The following is a 20079-nucleotide window of genomic DNA, read 5'->3' as shown; positions in this document are numbered from 1 at the left end:
AGGGTTTAAGGGTACACACTATGGAGACAGAGATAACTGGGTTTAAATCCCTCCCTGATTCTTACTAGTTCTGTGAACTTTAACAGTACCTATCTTATCTTCTCAGATATTCAGTTTCATTATCTGAAAGTTGGAGACACAGTCATAATAATTTTCATTCTCATGAGGAATGCATGAGGTAACTTCTACAGAGATCTCAGTGTACAAGTCCTGGAGTAAAATTAGGACTATGAAAATGTTAGTTCTAAATGATAATGATGATGATGATAGTAGTATTATTTATAAACCCGAAGTTGCACAGCTATATCTGGCCAAGGAAGGGCTTTAATATAAAGCCAAGAATTTAAGCAGAATTGAAAAGAAACATTCTAATTGAAGTCTCCTTAAAGACTGAGATAAATTGATAAAAATTTAAGAAATTATGAGAAATATACCATTTTTTAGTTGATTAATATATTTTGCCTGAAAGGTTTTTGTTGCATGGGTCATATTCTTTTAATCCATGTGGCTTGAATATAAGATGTATGGATCCCTATTTGTCATATCTCTTAGTAAGGAGAAAATTAACAGGAAGCAGGAAGAAGGTTAAGGGGCTCCTCTTTGATTTGTGGAAAGCAGTAGAAGTGTGTCAGGTGGGGAAGTCCAAGCGTTCTTTAGGTTTTGGGGTGGGGTGATGTGACACAATTTTGTGTGTGTGTGTGTGTGTGTGTGTGTGCGAGAATATGTGTGTGATTTGAGAGCAACTGTATCCTTACATACCCAGCTGTAATGGCTCCATGGTAGAGATTTTTACTTATGTTAAACCTCAATCTGTTTTATTGTTGTATGTTACTTTAAATAAACATTGATCCTTAAGCAATTGATTTAATGAAGATTAGGCAGCAAGCTTGCTCTTCTTCCCTTTTCCATTCATTTTGGTCTCCCCATGGCTGGTTTTCTTAAAGCCTCAATGATTGTGGGGCATGTCATTATACCTTTCATAGTTTCCTAGGCTTGAAAATCAGTAAGTTGTACTAGTTAACCTCAGAGACTCCTCCCATCTCTCTAATTCTATAATTCCATGTTTTTATAGTAAAATGTCATGTGTGACCTAGGTTTACATCTTGGTCCATGTAGTTATAAGGCATTTGTTAGTGAGTCATTGTTCCTGTCATGGAAAGAACACTTACACGGACACTGAGTTAACATGAGCCTCTTGTTTGCAAGGCTAACTTGTCAGTAATGTTTTCATTTATTAGAAAGGTGATGTATTGTCCCTTTGTACAAGGATGAGTGTGGTATACTACAGTCCTTGTAAATTTTGTACTCCCATGATGGTCTTAGCTCAGGCTAATGAGAAGTTGCTTGGAGTGACTCAGATTTAAACACTTGCACTATTATTCGAATCCAGTCTGTCTTCTGGAGTGTGAGTGATATTCAAACAAGACATTATTATTCTTAAAAATAATTTTTTAAAAATCAGCACAGTGTAAAGGATTAACTGTGTCAGCATCTTTTTTTGTGTGTGTGCCACTATGGCCTTTTTCCTGAATGACATTTTCCATGAATGCCTCTTTCTTTTCACTGCTATTTATATTTGTTGCTTGTTTTGATTTTCTTAGAGCTTTCCACGTTGTATCATTTCTTTGTATCAGACACCATGATCTCCTGAGAAAAGCAAGCATACCCAAGGGTGACCTGGGACTGTACCTTTGTTTCCAGAACTTAGGAAAGCTTTTGCCTTCCTGTCATTGATGTGTTTTCTGAGCATCTGTTGACATTCTCTTTAGATTCCTTTCTCTTGAGTGGACATACCCATAAAGGAGAGGCATTTGAAAAAGTGGCTGTCATAAATGAATACGAAGCATGCTGTTAATAGGAAATTCCTTGTAACTTTTAAATATGCATAGTAAAAACCCTGTTGTATGGATTTGAAGCGTGTCATTTTTAGTGACTAAGCATGCAGGCATATAAATCCCTTTTATTTGGTCATAGCTTGCAGTTTGGTTCTTGAAGAACTAGTGAAGATAATAGTAATTCACACAGAATCCTCTTCATGTGATATCAATTAAAATAGCACTAATCGGGACTTCCCTGGTGGTCCAGTGGTTGAGAATCCGCCTTCCAACGCAGGGGGTGTGGGTTCAATCCTTGGTTGGGGAACAAAGATCCCACATGCAGCGGGGCCACTAAGCCTGCGCGCCACAACTAAAGAGCCTGCAGGCTGCAACTAAGACCCAACACAGCCAAAAATAAATAAATAAATAAATGTTTTTAAAAAATAGCACCGATCAGCCTCATAATGAATCATTTGGCTTCCTTAGATGTCCATTTCATCATCCTTGGAATGTGGAAATAGGTCTAGAACAGGGTTTCTCAGACTTAGTATATTGAGATTTGGGTCAGTTAATTCCTTATCCTGGGGAGGGGCTGTTCTGTGTATTGTTGGACTTTTAGAAGGAGCCCTGGCCTCTACCCACTAGATGCCAGTAGCGTCCCTTTAGTTGTGACAAAAATGTCCCCTGACATTGCTGAAATTGCTGCCCCTGTGAGAACTACTGGTGCCGAATCACATTTTAAAGTTATATTCGATTTATTTATTTATTTGGCTGCATTGGGTCTTCATTGCTGTGCGCGGGCTTTCTCTAACTACCGAATGGTATGATTCTAAGAGTTGGTGAATATAATAATTATGAGAGTCTTGTGACAATTTCTTCTGTGGAGGGATATGAATGAAGAATAGAGTTTATTTTCCTTTTGCCTCTTTGGAAGTCTTTCTTGGTAAGGTTTAAATATTGCTGTGACCTTGTTCCTTCCATTAAAATTCGATGACTCAGTTATCAGCGTGTGACAGAGGACACAGGAGAAAAGCCTTTGAACAAACAACACTTTATGTTTATGGATTAATACATATGGTTGGGATGGACTAGGCTACTGGGTGAGTGGTTACTCAACATAGTCATTAAAGGTAAGTCCTGGAACATAAGAGACATTCCAAAATATCTGCTGAATGGAGGGAGGATGGATAGTTGGACAGGTGAGTGAAGGATCTGCTATTGCCAGTTCATGTGGCTTTAGGAAGGGTACGTCATCAGTGACACCTAAAAATGGTGGTCATGAAAGCAAAGGAAGGAGGTCATTGGATGTGAGCACTCAGGGCCCCTTTCATCCTTCCATGATTCCCTCTGGGTACCTGCCTGCCTCTGTCTTTCCATAGCCATTTCCTTACATCTCTTTCTCAGGCCCTATATCCTTACTTGCCTGCCCTCCCCGCCTTTTTTAGATTTTTTTGATGTGGACCATTTTTAAAGTCTCTATTGAATTTGTTACAATATCACTTCTGTTTTATGTTTTGGATTTTTGGCCACGAGGCATGTGGGATCTTAGTTCCCCAACCAGGGATCAAACCCGTACTCCCTGCATTGGAAGTGCAGAGTCCTAACCCCTGGACTGCCAGGGAAGTCCCTTTTCCTCCTTTTATATTTCTTGCCTGAACTGATTTTATTAGAGTTTAAAATATTGTATCACTTCTTTGAATCAGACATCATGATCTCATGAGAAAACAGAACCCATCACGTTTGCCTGTAAATCCACATCTGGGCATTCTTGAGGGAAGAGGAGAGTTTAATGGTTCTTCTCTGGTCATCTGAATCAAACCAGTGATGTGATTCCGGATGGTCTTTGAAAAATCACCTCCTTCTGATTTTCTAGAGTCCCATGTCTTTCTTTGATAATTTATTCCAGAATAATTAAAGTTTTTGGTCAAAGACCTTATGTCGATGACTCTGATTGATGGATTCCATGTTAATATCCTCCTCATGATATTATTAGTTTGGCACAGAAGAGTATTTCTTCCATTTTACAGTTAAAGAAATCGAGGATCCAATTTGTTAAGACATAGAGCCAAGTGTCTATAGTGAGTAGTTTAGTTATATGAAGGTTAGAACGTCTGAGCTCAGATCCGTATCTCCAAGATGGAGGATAGAATCGAGGTGTGATAAATAATTTGATACGAACGTCGTACTGAATCTGTAGGACCAGAAAATTGAAACATTTTTCTGTATGTTTTGTTTTAAAGTCATAAAAATAATTATCTAGGGTGCTACGTCAAGGTACCATGGCTTTGATTTTATGGGAATATCTTCTCTAAAACGGACACATGACTGAACATCAAGAACTGTCCTATGAGTTTTATTTTAGCAAATGTCACTCATGGTCTACTTCTTCTTTTTTCTTAGACCTTCTCTGACCATGCCTCATAGGAATCTGACAGGAAGCTGCAATGTGAATTGTGGTTGTAAAATACACGAGTATGAGCCAGTCTGTGGATCGGATGGAATTACATACTTTAACCCTTGTCTGGCTGGCTGTGTTAATAGTGGTAACATGAGCACCGGGGTGAGTATATTTCATGAGTTCCTGTACTGTTGTTAGATTTCATATGCAAACACAAGGCTTCAGTCTCCCTTTTCAAGAAACTTCAAATAATCTACAAAATACCTTCTGTCAAACACCCAGAGGAAAGAAAATTATGCAATACTCTATCATTTTTTTTTTTCCAGGGATGATTGGAGCATTTGTGTATAGTGATCTGATTCCACATCAGCACTCCCCTGCTTACATTCTGTGAACCCAGTGAAATTTGATAAGGTTGAGTGCTAGCTTTCTCCTTTGTTACCCTGACAGGGCCCTTGTGATGGACTTGAAGGTCAAGACGACCACATTTGGTGCTGATAGAAGAGAATAGGAGAGCACCTCCCCTGATCAGAGCCTGTAGATGGGCAATGGCCATTTTTCATAGACTATTAGTTCAGACTTTTTAAAAAAACTTTCAGAGTAAAGATATTTCTGTCAGTTCAAGAATAGGCTATTTTGAGAATTCCCTTCCCCGTGAATTATAAATAGTCTGTAATACTGTGGGACAAGGTTTTCATAGTCTACTCAGTTCTTTATTGAGCCTTGTTTCATTCTTTGCATAAGAAGAGATTGTAGGAGCCTGCTTTCATTAAAAGGTTAAAGTGCATTTGCTTGTTCTGTGCAGGCGATATGGGATTATACTGCTGACTGCCTGTTTTGGGGATGTCGTATTTGATTTCTGAGTTTTAAACTATAGTGATAAATTGAGATTCTTTTTGCTGGCCCGCAGTTATGTAATTGGTGAGCTCCAGGGTGTGACTGAATTGAAAGGGACAATGAGATCTATTCTTCTCAGTGGCTAAGTTCTTCCCTGGGAGTAAGTGAGTCCTCTGGTACAGCGTGCTCATTTTTTTTTTTAACTTTAAAAATAACTTTATTACACTCACTTGATATCATGCTGAAAATTGACAACACAAGCGTATAAGTAGCGCATAAGCGTGAAGTGTCTCTGTCTTATCACAATTTGAAAAATTGATACATACTTTTCTAACAACAGAGGCATGGATTATTTAAGCAGCCATGTATACAGCTTGTCTTCTAGTCTAGTTATTGGAAAGTATAACTCAGAAATATGCAAAGATGTCTTGCTACACATTGTAGGGTTAACCAAGCAACACACTAAAAACTCAATTGATAAAGAAGACCAAGAGCATTGCATAATTAAAAATCGATAGCAACTTTGACCAACCTTACCCTTGGCAATAAATGTGGACGTAAGTATGCCTAAGGAGGTCATGCACACAGGTGACCTCATGTCCTATTTTATGGAATCTAGTTCCATTTCTGGACTGTCTTTCCTGGGAGTGCAAAAAGAAGGGGGTGGAAGGAGATAACGTCAGGCTTTCTGGACCTTACTCTGGTCCAGACATCTGGTCATTTGCCAAGATAAACAATAACCTGAGGCTTCAAAACTCTCTTCAGGGGAGTGGGGAAAACATGGGCTCCTTGCGGATCATATCCCCGGGCCAGCCATCATTCTTACAAAGCGGCCCACAGTCCTTGGAGCACAGGTAGCCAAACAGTGGCCCATCTTTGTATTTGTTCCTCCTGCTTCTCTAGGTGGTCAAGAGGTCACAATGACAGTGAATTCATCTGATGTCCATTCAGTAAAAGCAGCATAATAGGCGGGAAAGGTTAATTGGCTGTTTTGTTTGAAACACGTTTTTAGTCCCTTGCATTAGCTGGTTTCAAATGAAACAGCCAATGATATGTTCACTATTATAGACGCTGAAGTCATCACGGTGGCATTATGAATTCTCTGTATTTATTTAACAGATATTTACTTTAGGTCCTACACTGTGTTCAGGGTTATGCTAGGTACTCCGGTGAGCACAAATAAAAATAAGGCTTAGTTCCTGTTTTCGAAGGGTTTCTTTAATTGGAGAGCCCAAGAATTAAACAGCCATGGAAACAGCGTATGATTATGACCCCGAATGAGCACATGGAATGTGAATGGTATAGAATTGAATGTTGAAAGCTTCTTATCAAAGTTTAGGTTTAAACAATCTTGACCAGCAGATTTTGATGTTGTTAGATGCACTCTTTGGATCCTAACTGTTAAAACGAGGAAGATAATTTCTTTTCTTTCTTTTCTTTTTTTTTTTTGGCCGCTCTGTGAGGCTTGTGGGATCTCAATTTCCCAACCGGGGGTTGAACCCGGGCCATGGCAGTGAAAGCCTGCCATCCTAACCACTAGGCAACCAGGGAACTCCCAGAAGATATTTTCAATGAAATATTCTGCGTATTTTTAAATGCTAGAGCGATTTGAGAGCATTTTAACTTTGTCTGACTATTCCTCTGCTGAATTTTGCTTATAGCATACAACTGATCTTTGTTATCACGTAGATACGGAATTACACAGAGTGCACCTGTGTCCAAAGCCGCCAAGTGATCACGCCTCCCACAGTGGGGCAGCGCAGCCAGCTCCGCGTGGTTATTGTCAAAACGTATCTCAATGAGAACGGCTACGCTGTGTCTGGGAAGTGTAAACGGAGCTGTAACACCCTCATTCCGTTCTTAGCTTTTCTGTTCATAGTGACCTTCATCACAGCATGTGCCCAGCCATCAGCCATCATAGTAACTCTCAGGTGAGGACAGCATTCAACGTCTAGGGTGGGTTATACACTCAGAGTTACCAGAATTCCTGGTCCAGACTTGGGGCTGATGTGGTAAAACAGAGAGGAAAGCAAAGTGAGATTGTGCAGGAAAGTGCCCAGACATTGACCTGGTGAACTTGAGAGAAAAGGGAGTTTTCCCATGTCGGGAAAGGAAAGGAAGATGGTAACATTTTATACTTCCGAACTTTCTTTATGCAGATGCGTTCTCTCCCTATAGCTCAGGGAAACTTATTTTGGGTGCCTTTGGTCCCTGAAGTCTCTACCCTAAAAGGTTCAAGTGTGCAGGAACTGAAAGCCGTGACCGTTATAGCTACAAGAAACCTGGCCCTAGAGGAGGCGGCAAGTCATTTGGGGAAGTTGCTAAATTGTGCACATAGTGAAGAATATTATCTCCAACCTTGTAGATGGTGAATACTCCAGGATCAGTGCCATTTTGCTGCTGGTCTTGCAGTTCCAAACGCTGCTTTAATTCATTTCACTGTCATAAAATTTTGACATCGAATCAAGGAAAGGGCAGACCTGGAAACGTATTTATTAAGTTGTTCATGCTGTGCTTTCTTTGCTGTGTTACATATCCTGTTCGTGTTTTTTGGCTTCTAAGAGAGAATGTGAAAGTTACCTTAATGGAAGCCCTATTTAAAATGCTGATACCAGCACATTCGGATCAGAGTTTTGGTATTTGCAGTAAAGACTGCAGTGGACCAAGGAAGGAAGGGGACAGCGTGGTGAAGAAACAAAAGCACGCCCGCAGCAGCTTTAGGGGGGCTGGGACGCAGGGTGATGAGGGAGTGAGGGGTGTCAGTCTCTCTTCTCCCTTTTATGTCCTCCCTGGTTCCTCAGTACCCCACAAGGCTGGGCAGCTGGTGGGATGCATCTGCTGAGGTGTCATTCTCAGCAGGGCAGTTGGGCTGCCCCCATGCTTGTTCTGCATATTCTGGCTTCCCTTCTATGGGATGCTGAGTTAGACGATGTTCAGCCGATGCATTCCTTGACAGATAACAGCACACGAAAGTCCCATTGGTCCCAATGGTTTACTCACTCAGTTCCTCCATCAGCAGATACTTATGGAGTAACAAAAATGTGTTCCACACTGGGGAAATTGCTATGAGAAAATAAAGAAATTAGGGGAAAAGATGACAGACATGCTGGTCCTTGGGAATTTTACATTATATACTGAGAACCCTATGTGTATGGGATAGAAAGGATAAAGTACTTCGTCATGAAAAAGTGTGAATCATTAATAATCTAATACTTTGAACTTTAATTCTACAAGAGATGTTAAATGACCCAGAGAAGGGCTGCCATTTTATAATGTTCAAACATGGCAGATCACCAGTTGGCTTCTAACCCAAAACTTGAGAAAAGGAGCCCTTTAATCTTTACTAATTACAAAATCAATAGACTCCAGTCTTCCTGCCATGTGGGAATTACTTGGAGCATAAGTTTTAGGAAAAGAAGAAAATGTGAGGTGACTGGGAAGGGTTCATTCTTTTTCTAACTTTTGACTTGTTTCCTACACATTTTGGGACCATTTTTTTTAAAAAACTTTTTTCTCTATACTTGAGAAATTACAGGAGTCATGTTCAGTGTACACACCTGCCATTCTGGAAAGTGCAGGCAAACAGAGAAAAAGAATGCAATAGTTAGGATAAAATGCTACATATATATATATATATATATATATATATATATATATATATATATTAACAGAATTGATTTTGCAAACTCAGAGCCACTTCTGTACCTTCCCCTTCTATACCTTCAGCTCTGAACCTTTGTCTGTCCTTCCACCGTTATTTACACAAAAAGTAGAGTTAATCGGAGTTTCTTTGCAGTCTCACTGGGGAGACCTTTGTTCGGTGATTTAGCCATAAGCAGTCTTGTTCTGCTATTGTTAGTAAATTCTAGCGAATTCCATAGTTTGGCCCAGCATGTTTGGTCCCTGGCTCTGCAGCTAAGCAAGCTTGATTTGACGTTCATTTTCTTCAGGCCATTATTCTAAAACATTTCTTTCTTTACCTTCTTCGTAGGTCCGTAGAAGATGAAGAGAGACCTTTTGCCCTGGGAATGCAGTTTGTTTTATTGCGAACCCTTGGTATGTTCCTGTATTTCCAAGAGTGCCTCTTTGTTCCTCTTTGTAGGTGGCAAATTTCCACTGTCCTTTAAAAATGGCAAGTCAAGTCATTTGTTACCATTCCTAGCAGCTAGGATTTTACAGGTTAGTGTCAGGCACAACTTCCTCATTTCCCGACTTGGACTAAAAGCTGACCAATTCTGTCATCGATGAAAGAAAACAAAACTGACTTTAGATCAGTTTCTCTTTCACTGTGAACATAAACTTGGGCTAAATTCCCCAGAGTTTTGTAGAGTAAGAAATCTTGAACCAAGCAATTGTTACGGGCTTATGCTCCTGATGTTTTTGTCCCTTTTGTGCCTTTGTAACATGAAAGTGATGGGAATTGGCGCTCATTTTGTGTGTGTGTGTGTGTGAAAACTTCCATCCCTTACTTCTTTCCAGTCATTTTATTGGGCTGGGTAAAGAGTATACCGATCAAGTCTCCTGAGGAAAAGAAATTAAACATTCTAAAAACGAAAAAGAGAAAGTTTTCCAAACTGATACATAAGGACTACGTTTTACTTATTAACAAAAGAAGCTCGTTAGCGCTGTGTCAATGGGGTAAGTCCCAGAGTTTATTTGGACGTGAAGAATAGCCTTCTGATTTTTACAAACACTGCATCACTTGTGATGTCTTGGGACAGTGACTGGGAAACAGCGTGTGAAGTGGCCCATTCCCTTGATGGATTTCAATGTATTTTTATATGACTTCCTCATCGTCAGGCGTATTTTTTCTTTCTTAAGTGGCAGTCTGTCATCTTCTTCAGCTGTTATTTTCCCCAGTAATCAGTATCATTGTCCACAGCACAAAAAATTACTTTTTTGATTCAAGTTGCTTATTTCAATCTTGAAGGATGAAACATTTTAAACACTTAAAAATCATCTGGCCCTGGGCTTCCCTGGTGGCGCAGTGGTTGAGAATCCGCCTGCCGATGCAGGAGACACGGGTTCGTGCCCTGGTCCGGGAAGATCCCACGTGCCGCGGAGCAACTAAGCCCGTGAGCCATGGCCGCTAGGCCTGTGCGTCCGGAGCCTGTGCTCTGCAACGGGAGAGGCCACAACAGTGAGAGGCCCGCATACCGCAAAAAAAAAAAAAAAAAAATCATCTGGCCCTGACAACATGGATACTCTCTGAAATCCTCATTTTGTCTCATGTTGTGCTTGATGGCCCAGACTTAGAGTGAGGACTTGTCAGTGGGCACCAAAGGCTTCTGGTTGCTTTGAATTAGGTGGCTTATTATTATTATTATTTTTTAATATCAGCTTTTAATTTTACTTATTTTGCGGAGGGGGCGCCGTGCCACACGGCTTTCGGGATCTTAGTTCCCCGACCAGGGATCGAACCCCCGCCATGACAGTGAAAGCGCCTAGTCCTAACCACTGGACCGCCAGAGAACTCCCTGGGCGGTTTATTTTTTTGGTAATATTAATACTTTGAAAGCACCGTTTTCCAAAGATTGCTGGTTCAAGGAACTACTGACATTCTTTGATTTAGTTAAGAAGTTTGCCTTATGCTTCTCATTGAAAACAAAAAAAGTTATTTTCAAAGAAGGAAATTTGTTTAGCAAAGGGGTAGTTGAATAAGAAAAGAAAAAAGTAGTTCCTCCTTTTTGCTTGGCCTGTCTCTGATGCCAGGGGCTTGGGTGATTTCATATGGATGCGGAATAAGTCAAGAGATGCACACCACAGCATAAGGAATTAGTGGAGGGAGAACAAACATATCAGGCATTTATTATTTAATTCAACCTGACCTTAAGTTCCACTGATTATGAAAAAGTATAGTGAGGCCAACCAGCCACTTTCCATTTCCCCAAAGGCCAAAGCAAGAGGAGAGTTTCAGGTATTTCAATGATGTTACATTTTTAAAAAGTGAAACATAGTTGATGTACAATATTATGTTAGTTTCCAGTGTACTACTTAACAATTTGACATTTGCAAACATTACGACGTGATCACGATGATAAGGCCAGTAACCATCTATCCCCATACAACGTTATTACTGTATTATTGACCGTATTCCTTATGCTGTGTATTACATCCCTGTGACTTATTTATGATTTAAGTTTTGTACCTCTGAATCCCCTTCATCTATTTTGCCCAGCCCAATAATGTTACATTTCAGTTGTAGTGACCATATCCCCTTTGAAATGAATACAGCGTCTTTAAAAATGTATCACTTGGGGGACTTCCCTGGTGGTCCAGTGGTTAAGACCCCGTGCTGCCAATGCAGAGGGCTCGGGTTCGATCCCTGGTCAGGGAATTAAGATCCCACATGCCGTGCGGTGCAGCCAAAAGATAAAAATGTACCACTCGCAGCCTCCTGGGCTATTAGCCCACCTGTCCTCTCTCCCTTCTTCCCCTCGTCCTTCCCGTCCTCCCTTCTCTCTTTTCCTCTTCCTTTCCTTCCATTCATCACTTCCTTTTATAAACTCTTATTGAGGATCCATGGGCTGTCCTGATAGGCCCTTGGGATGTGAAGAATAAAAGACATGGTCCCTGCCATCGAGGAGCTTATGGGTGACAGACTTACAAATAGTTTAAATACTGGGTGATAGTGGACAAAATGGAGGTGTACACAAAATGCAATGGTAATATGGTAGCATCTGAATGAGTCAGGAATTTAAAGGGGGAGTAGATATTTGCAAGGAGAACACGTTGGGAGTGGAGACACATTTCAGCAAAGGGAGTAGCATGTGATGAAGGAGCTCTACTTGGGTAGACATTTTTCCTTATGGGAGTAAAGAAATGTCTACATCACAGCCCAAACAATGAAGCTGCTACTCATCACAGGTGCTGCATAAGCTGTAAAGATGAATATTATGCCTTATTTATTTCCATACTCCAAGAGCCATTTGATGTGGTTTCCGACTTACAGGGCACAGTGCTTGCTTTATACTCTTCCTGCATCCAAGGCTAGAATCCAACCCACAAGAACTAAGTGTACTGAATTTTTGTGGCTCATAAAGGGTTCTAATATGGCCAGTTGTGTACTTCATAACAAAATCTGATTTTTTTTTTTTTTTCAAAATCTGATTTTTTAAATTTAAAAGGATTCCCTCATTGCATTTTGTTGTTTTTTTTTTCTCGGCTGGGCAGAGAGGCTTGTGGGATCTTAGGTGCAGCACCAGGGATTGAACTCTGGGGTTACGGCAGTGAAAGCACTGAGTCCTAACCACTGGACCGCCAGGGAGCTCCCCTCCCTAATTGCATTTTGATCAATAGAAATTTTTATGTCTAAAGATGTGTTAATGCTTTTTAGACATTTTATATCGTCATATGTCAGCTATAATAAATAATAATAAATTATAAAATAAATATCATAAAATGCCTAAAAACCAAAACACATTCTGACTGAGTTCCAAACTAGACGATTTAAAGTATTTACAATTTAGTGAACATTTCTATGATAAGAATATCATGACAAGATGTGATATATATTTACAAAAAATCAAGTAGCACGAGAGAACCACTCCCTTCAACTGGTTTTTAGAGCAAACAAGCATCCTGTGAATTTGCAGATCTGTCTCCTCTTACAAGATGTGCTAACTGTTTTTCTTTTTCTTTTTCCGACAACTCTAGCATACATTCCTACTCCGATCTACTTTGGAGCAGTCATCGACACCACCTGCATGCTCTGGCGACAGGAGTGTGGCGTGCAGGGCTCTTGCTGGGAGTACAATGTCACATCGTTTCGTTTTGTCTATTTTGGTTTGGCAGCCGGCCTCAAATTTGTTGGCTTCATTTTTATTTTTTTGGCCTGGTACTCCATTAAGTACAAGGAGGAAGAAGTCCAGAGGCAGAGGTGGAGAGAATTCCCTCTGAGCACTGTGAGTGAGACGGTGGGCCCCAGCGACAGTGCCGAGAAGTCTGTCCGGACTAGATCTTGCCCAGCTTTCAGCACCCAGGGAGAATTCCACGAAGAGACTGGTCTGCAGAAAGGGATCCAGTACACAGCACAGACCTATCCGGGGCCCTTCCTAGAAGCAATAAGTTCCTCCCCAGACCAGGGGCTGGAAGAAAGCCCTGCTGCCATGTAGCCTCCCTTCTGAAGCTTGAAAATGGAAGACTTTTGTTGGTTGAGTTGCATACGGTGACTTGAGAAACACCCGTGCCTTCTTTTCTTTCTTTCTTTTTTTAACCTCTAAAGACACAATCCTCAAACCAACAAAACTCAGTATACACAGCCACTGTTGATTGAGGGCTGGATACCTCAACAAGACTGAGCCTTTCCCCTCTTCTCTCCAAGAAGGAGGAGTTTAGACAGAGTTGTTACCATTTCTGAGTTGTTAATTTTTTTTTTTTTTTTTTTTTTTGGCGGTACGCGGGCCTCTCCCTGTTGTGGCCTCTCCCGCCGCGGAGCACAGACTCCGGACGCGCAGCAGCGGCCATGGCTCACGGGCCCAGCCGCTCCGCGGCACGTGGGATCTTCCTGGACCGGGGCACGAACCCGCGTCCCCTGCATCGGCAGGCGGACTCTCAACCACTGCGCCACCAGGGGAGCCCCTGAGTTGTTAACTTTGATGCTCATTCTCCAATATGGTATAAGGCTGGGTGCATGATTAACAAAATCATGGGAACTGTGATGGCGGCGCATATCATTAGCGCCTCTGAACAAGGGTGAGCTTGACCATGATTTTGCGTTTACAAAGCAAAGTCTTTAGATTTGAACACCTACTGTGAGTCCTGCTACAAAGCACAAATGAATTTGCCTCAACTATGCAATTTGATTGGGAAACTGTAAGTGCAGCCTGTTACTTTTGGTGTCAGAGACTAAAACAGATACGGTTCTGAAATTAGGAAGCTAAACTTTCCCTAAAGTACTGTTAATAGTATTGTAAGCCATAGCAGAGCTAAAAATCGGGTAGAACTTTTCAAATGCTTCAAAGGAACCATAAGCGTAGCGTGAAAAAGGGAACAGCTACTTCGTTTCATAAGACACATTCTCTTTTAGTCTATCTGCCCCACCATAAAAGAGTTAAAGAAGCTGCTGAATCATGAACCTGAGAGCGTGAATATCAACTTCAGGTTTCTTTCATAAGGGGCTTTAACACTCGTGTGCTAAACAATATGGCTAGAAACTGTCATCTGAGATGCATAATAAGGAAAGAAACTGATGGCTTTCTCATCCAAAGAAAATTGCTGCAGAAATTCTTTTAGTTTTTTTTTTTTTATAAATTTATTTATTTATTTTTGACTGTGTTGGGTCTTCGTTGCTGCGCGCGGGCTCTCTCTAGTTGCAGCGAGCAGGGGCTACTCTTCGTTGAGGTGCACAGGCTTCTCATTGTGGTGGCTTCTCTTGTTACGGAGCACAGGCTCTTGGCACACGGGCTTCAGTAGTTGCAGCGCACAGGCTCAGTAGTTGTGGCTCGCGGGCTCTAGAACGCAGGCTCAGTAGTTGTGGTGCATGGACTTAGTTGCTCCGCGGCATGTGGGATCTTCCCGGACCGGGGCACGAACCCGCGTGCCCTGCATCGGCAGGCGGATTCTCAACCACTGCGCCACCAGGGAAGCCCTCTTTTAGCTTTTAAGGGCCCCCATAAGGGTTGTTGAGGATTGTAACCTTGACACTCAAAATAGTTGGAAAAAGAAATCCCACAGAGAAGTGAGATTGAGTCTCATCTGACCATTTTAGTTGTATACCTGGAAACACTAGCCCATGTGTAGCTTTCTTTTTTTATGTGCAGAAAATTGCTGCAGTCACTCTGAAGTGAAGTCATTTAATCAGGAAGATCTCCTTGAACACAGGAGGAGGGAGACCTGTGAGCTGGATTTAGGTTATGATCCCAAGTAATGGTTAAAAATTATGTAAAATAAACTGGTCTGTCATACTGAATCCTACCTTATCTGAATCATTTTACGCCTCCATTTAATTCCTTTCTACTGTAACCTTCCTGAAGTGACTCTGAGAGAGGATTTTTTCTGTTCCTAAATGCCCTTGGTATTTAACATCCATCATTTGTTTCAGTATCTCCCAGCACATCACTTTGATTAAGAATGTTTTCTATGCGGTCCTTAAGGTAGACGCCTCCTGATGGCCCTGTGGACTGATGGCAAGTTAACTCATGGAATCTGGCTGCTCAGAAAAAGAATCATGACAACTCAGACTTAGGAGGCACTATAATATACAAATATCAGTACGATTGTGGACGGTTTCTGCCAATGAGCCTGTGCTTCTGTAAGGCTAGTTTGGGAAATGGTTTCCTTGGCTGATGTACAGCCTTCCACAGAAGGGATGAGACCGGCCCATGATTCTGGCTGTTTGCCCTCCATCCATGGCAGCACAGGTGGACTTGTGTGAATACTCCTGGGTTCAAGGTTGTTTTCTTCTCTACCTAGGAATGTCATTGTCAAATAGTTCTCTTGGTTGCATGCAGTTTACGGAGAGGGTTCTCATTGTTAGACTAAATAATGTCTACAAGGGGTGGAGTCAGTGGTCCCAGGTGACAAGGACTTCCCTTGGGGCAGACTGGTTTGGCTAAGTCATAAGAAGCACTGCTGCCTGTAATTACACCGTGTCTGTCAAACTTTGGTCAGCTTGGTGTAGTCCGAAGGTCTTCAGAGAACTTTGCTGATTATCTTCATGTCTGCTCTGGGGGCTTAGCGATCCCCTTTACACTTTGTGGGAGATCTTTAATCCTTTACTTATTATTATTATTTTTTGTGGTACGCGGGCCTCTCACTGTCGTGGCCTCTCCCGTTGCGGAGCACAGGCTCCGGACGCGCAGGCTCAGCGGCCATGGCTCACGGGCCCAGCCGCTCCGCGGCACGTGGGATCTTCCCGGACCGGGGCACGAACCTGAGTCCCCTGCATCGGCAGGCAGATTCTCAACCACTGCGCCACCAGCGAAGCCCTCTTTAATCCTCTAGAAGAGGAAGTTTCCTTTTGTGTTGGAGCTAAAGATATGTAGATTGGGAATAGGTATTTTCTTAATTTTCCTCTGATGGTTAAGAAACCGCACTGAGAGAATTTTAGTGGGATTGGCACTTTTTTTTTTTTTTTTTTTTTTTTGTAGCTAAGATTGTGTGTTCCAACACTCTTATAATTTCTCTCTTCTTAGTAGCACATTTTGAAAAGGAGCTACTCTTAGAAATCTATGATCTGAAATGATGGACTCATCAGGTATAATTAGAGGTCCCCTCCCCCTTCTCTACCATGAACAGTCATCCAGTTCAGCCATCACTGACTGAGCACCATTTCCCTCTCAGGCACCATTTTACCCAATTACCATCTGCCAATCTATGAAATCCTTTGGGTTGATTAGGCCATAATTCAAAGACATTGGCCTGAACTGTACACCACAATGTTAATATTGTACTTCCTCAAGTATCTGGTATTTATAAATAGCAGGTATATGTTGGTGAATGTAGAATAAGTAGTAAAAATCTTGGGGGACTGACGTTTTGGAATATGTACCAAATAAGAGTTGTCCCCAGAATGCTTTGGGTTCTGGTGGCCTCATTGGACTATTACACAGTCAACTGAAGTGACTGCTTGATAGATGACACCATTGAATTGTATATATATATGAGGTCCTTATATGCTTGATAATAAATTGGTCGTGTTACATAGAGTCACCACTCCTGTTAAAAGTTTAATTGCCACTCTCCGTTAGCTTAGGCTTCTAATTACTTAGTTTTTGGAAAGGTCACCTTCTTCTTTTAAAAACTCTATAGATTAATGTATTATTTGACTTTAATATGCAAATATAATATCCTTGAGTCTAGCCTATTAATTTAGAAACCCCAGGGGGGTGGAGTGGGCAGTTAGTACACATTATTTTGGTTATTTTCTGTAGCTTGAAATCCATATCCTTTGTAGGTGAATGTAACTCTTGAAAACAGTCAAAAGTCATTCAGAACTAGGACAGGGGAAAGAAAGGAACAGCAGAGAGGAAACAAATTAGCATTTGTTGAATGTAGAAGATTGGCAGAGCATCTTGTCAAGCACTTAATATACATCATGCATTCAAATCCTCTTCATAACTTTGCAAGATAACTATTTTTATTGTTTTTCTTTTTTTTTAAACAGATCATGAAAACTGAGGCTCAGAGAGTTAACGTGATTTGTTTAGGATTGTACATAGTGGCCAAGTCAGGGTTCAGACACATATTCTCTACTGTGCACTTCTTATACTACCTAATGCTGTACAGTAGTTTTGGTTAACATAGGTAAGATGTGACTATAAGATAGTGAGGTGAAGCATTTCATTTTTTGATGTGTTACTGTTTCTGAAGAGTAATTATCATTTCCTTGTGTAAAACAGAAAAAAAAAATCTGTAGGAAACATCAAAATTTAATGTTTTGATTTTCAAGGGAAATTTACATTTATTTACCTAAGTCTTATATTCACAATTGTTTGTCCTAATATACCTCAAGTATTTATTTATAGTTCCTATTTAATATAGAACAAATCCAATTTTAATGTTAACATTTAGTCTCAGTAGAGTTTCTGAAATGAATCATAATGAGGAAAGGTGGTTCAGATTTGTTGAATCTGAGTTTTGGGGATTTCAAGTGTATACTTTTTTTTTTTCCTCCTCTTTCAGAATGTTCACATTTATATTAGTTTTTTTGTTTGTTTGTTTGGTTTTTTTTGTTTGTTTTTTGTGGTACGCGGGCCTCTCACTGTTGTGGCCTCTCCCATTGCGGAGCACAGGCTCCGGAGGCGCAGGCTCAGCGGCCATGGCTCACGGGCCCAGCCGCTCCGCGGCACGTGGGATCTTCCCGGACCGGGGCGCGAACCCGTGTCCCCTGCATCGGCAGGCGGACTCTCAACCACTGCGCCACCAGGGAAGCCCTATATTAGTTTTTTAAAGTGACTCTAGCTTTTAAGTTTCTTCATAAAAGTTTTAAATGGACACATACAAAGTGTTACATGTTAAGTGAACAGATACAAAGTGTTGTATGTTATAAACCAAACCACAACCGGATTATTCCTGATCGTTACCATTAGTAGCTGGAGGGAAAAACAGGAGCATGTGCCTAGAAATGTCAGCTTACCTGCAGAAGGTAATGGCAGCCCTACCTTTTTCCCAACCACCAAGACACTTCTCCCTTAGTCGGCATTTCCAGCTTGCATTGTTTGGTGGACTTGGAGCCAGAGAGTTTCTTTTTGAAGCCTGTTTTGTATCAACTACAAGTGCACCAAAGGGAAGAGAAGCTGCATAGTTTGAATGGACCTGAAGCATTTGCAGAGATTCTCTAGCTGTGCCCCGGAGCAGCAGGAGAGGCCAAGCCTGGGGTGGTAGCCAGTTATATACGCTGTGATGTTGTGTGTACTTAAAACATCCTAAGTGGCACAGAAATACCAACATAACTATTGATATATAGGTGCGTACTGAGTAGTCTAAGTTAGCAGATAGACATCAAAATACTGCATAATCCCAGAATTGCCTAGACTGCAGTTTTGCTGATTCTGTTATACAGACTGGTAGAGATCCTTTACACACACGTATCTGCATTTCCTCTTTCATGGAACGGAAGGGGGTGCCGTGGCTGGGAAGGCAAAGTTCGTGGCCTCGCGCACTTTATCTTTTGTCTTCTCTCCTTTCCTTACCTTCCAGGATGCTGCTGGTATCTGTCCCAGACTTCTTGCCACATAGGAATCAGATCTGTGTACGTTTGAAGAGGTTATTTTAAGCGCTTCGTTTTTACTCAGCCCTTGGAAGGGTCAGATATGACGAAAACCCTCCCTGGGTATTTGCTTTTGCAACATTAAAAAAGAAATGCCTCGGTGCTAAAAGTATCTGATGATGCATGCTCACCGCAACGATGCACCACTGAATTCACGGTATTTCACTGATAAGGGGCAGCATGTGCTTTGCTTCTGGAAAGCTGAAGAACTTCTCAGAAAACAAGCGCTCATTACTCTCGTTACTACAGTTAATCCATGAACTTTACGCTGCAAACACGAAGAGTGTACGGGGCGGTACTTTTCTACGGAAAACTCAGCGCTTCTGATATTTATTTAAGCAAGAATAATCAGATGCTACAAAGAATTTCAGAGAGAGGGGAAAATATATTTCAGATAATCTTTTCTTATTTCTTCTCCAAAAAAACCTTACACCCATGTAAGGTGTTTTTAATATTGAGGTTTTGAAGGTGTTGTCTTTTTCTGGTATTCTACTGTTACATATTAAAACTGAAGGAGAAGATATTATTGAAAACTAAAGTAATTGCAGGGACATATTAAACCAAAGGGGTGAACAAAACAAGTTTAAAGTTTGTACGTAGAAATGAAAAATAAGGATAATTGGTAAGGTATTATAGTGGGCATTTTTCTTAAAATACATACCTCTACCCCAAATATTAATTTAGAAACATGAAACAGGCAGGTCAGCCTCTAACTCTTTAGTTAAAGGAAATGTAATACAGTGTCAAATAAACTGGCATTAGGATCCTAGTGGAGTGTGTGTTCAGCGTGTGTGTTTTTGTGTGTAGGGGTGTGCTTGAGATAAAAGGCTGTTTTGAGTTGTTGCATAAAGGAGTTTGATTTTGTGCTCTTTAAAATGAATATTTATTTGGAGACCTCTTAGGGTAATGTAAAAGATGTATAATTCCTGTGTTTCACGAAATCTATTGTCAATGTACTAATAAACCTTGGTTTATAACATCTTGAATACTTGATCATTGAAAATTCAGAAAAAAAGTAAAAAAAAGGAATAAAGTGTGTTGGATTGAAATCAGTTTGTCTCTTAGCAATTTTTGTTGTTTGAAGAGACGAAGAAGTAATGATGTCAGTGTTTTCTCCCACTATAAAGACACGGGGGTTTGATGGGATAAAACGGGCCTCAACTTACTCTGGAAAATGGCAGTCATGCACCCCTTCCGTAACTGATAACTGCCTTGAAGCCAAGTGTCCCACGTGGGAACTATTAAGACTATAGTTTCAGAAGTCTGCAGTAGCGCATTTTCCATTGAGTTAGCAAAGAGAATAATTTAAATATTTC

At 41.0% G+C, this 20079-nt stretch overlaps 1 protein-coding gene across 3 annotated transcripts in view; it reads left to right on the top strand.

Annotated features, from left to right (window-relative positions):
• The window catches only part of SLCO5A1 (solute carrier organic anion transporter family member 5A1), a 125052-nt gene extending 105269 nt beyond the window's left edge, over positions 1-19783 (top strand). For 2 of the 3 annotated variants that reach the window (XM_059042699.2, XM_067017346.1), the window contains 4 exons: positions 4218-4377; positions 6742-6983; positions 9044-9108; positions 12709-13421. In XM_059042699.2, coding sequence (XP_058898682.1) covers positions 4218-4377; positions 6742-6983; positions 9044-9108; positions 12709-13166 — 925 coding nt within the window. In that variant the 3' untranslated portion in view covers positions 13167-13421. Of the gene's footprint in view, positions 1-4217; positions 4378-6741; positions 6984-9043; positions 9109-12708; positions 13422-18693 lie in introns of those variants that run through there. The other variant, XM_067017347.1, reaches the window with a different exon arrangement.
• Positions 19784-20079: the final 296 nt, after the last annotated feature.

This window comes from Kogia breviceps, chromosome 17 (genome assembly GCF_026419965.1).
Source record: "Kogia breviceps isolate mKogBre1 chromosome 17, mKogBre1 haplotype 1, whole genome shotgun sequence".
Taxonomy (NCBI): domain Eukaryota; kingdom Metazoa; phylum Chordata; class Mammalia; order Artiodactyla; family Physeteridae; genus Kogia; species Kogia breviceps.
Note: the sequence above shows the minus strand (reverse complement) of the source record. Positions and strands in the feature narration are given on the sequence as shown.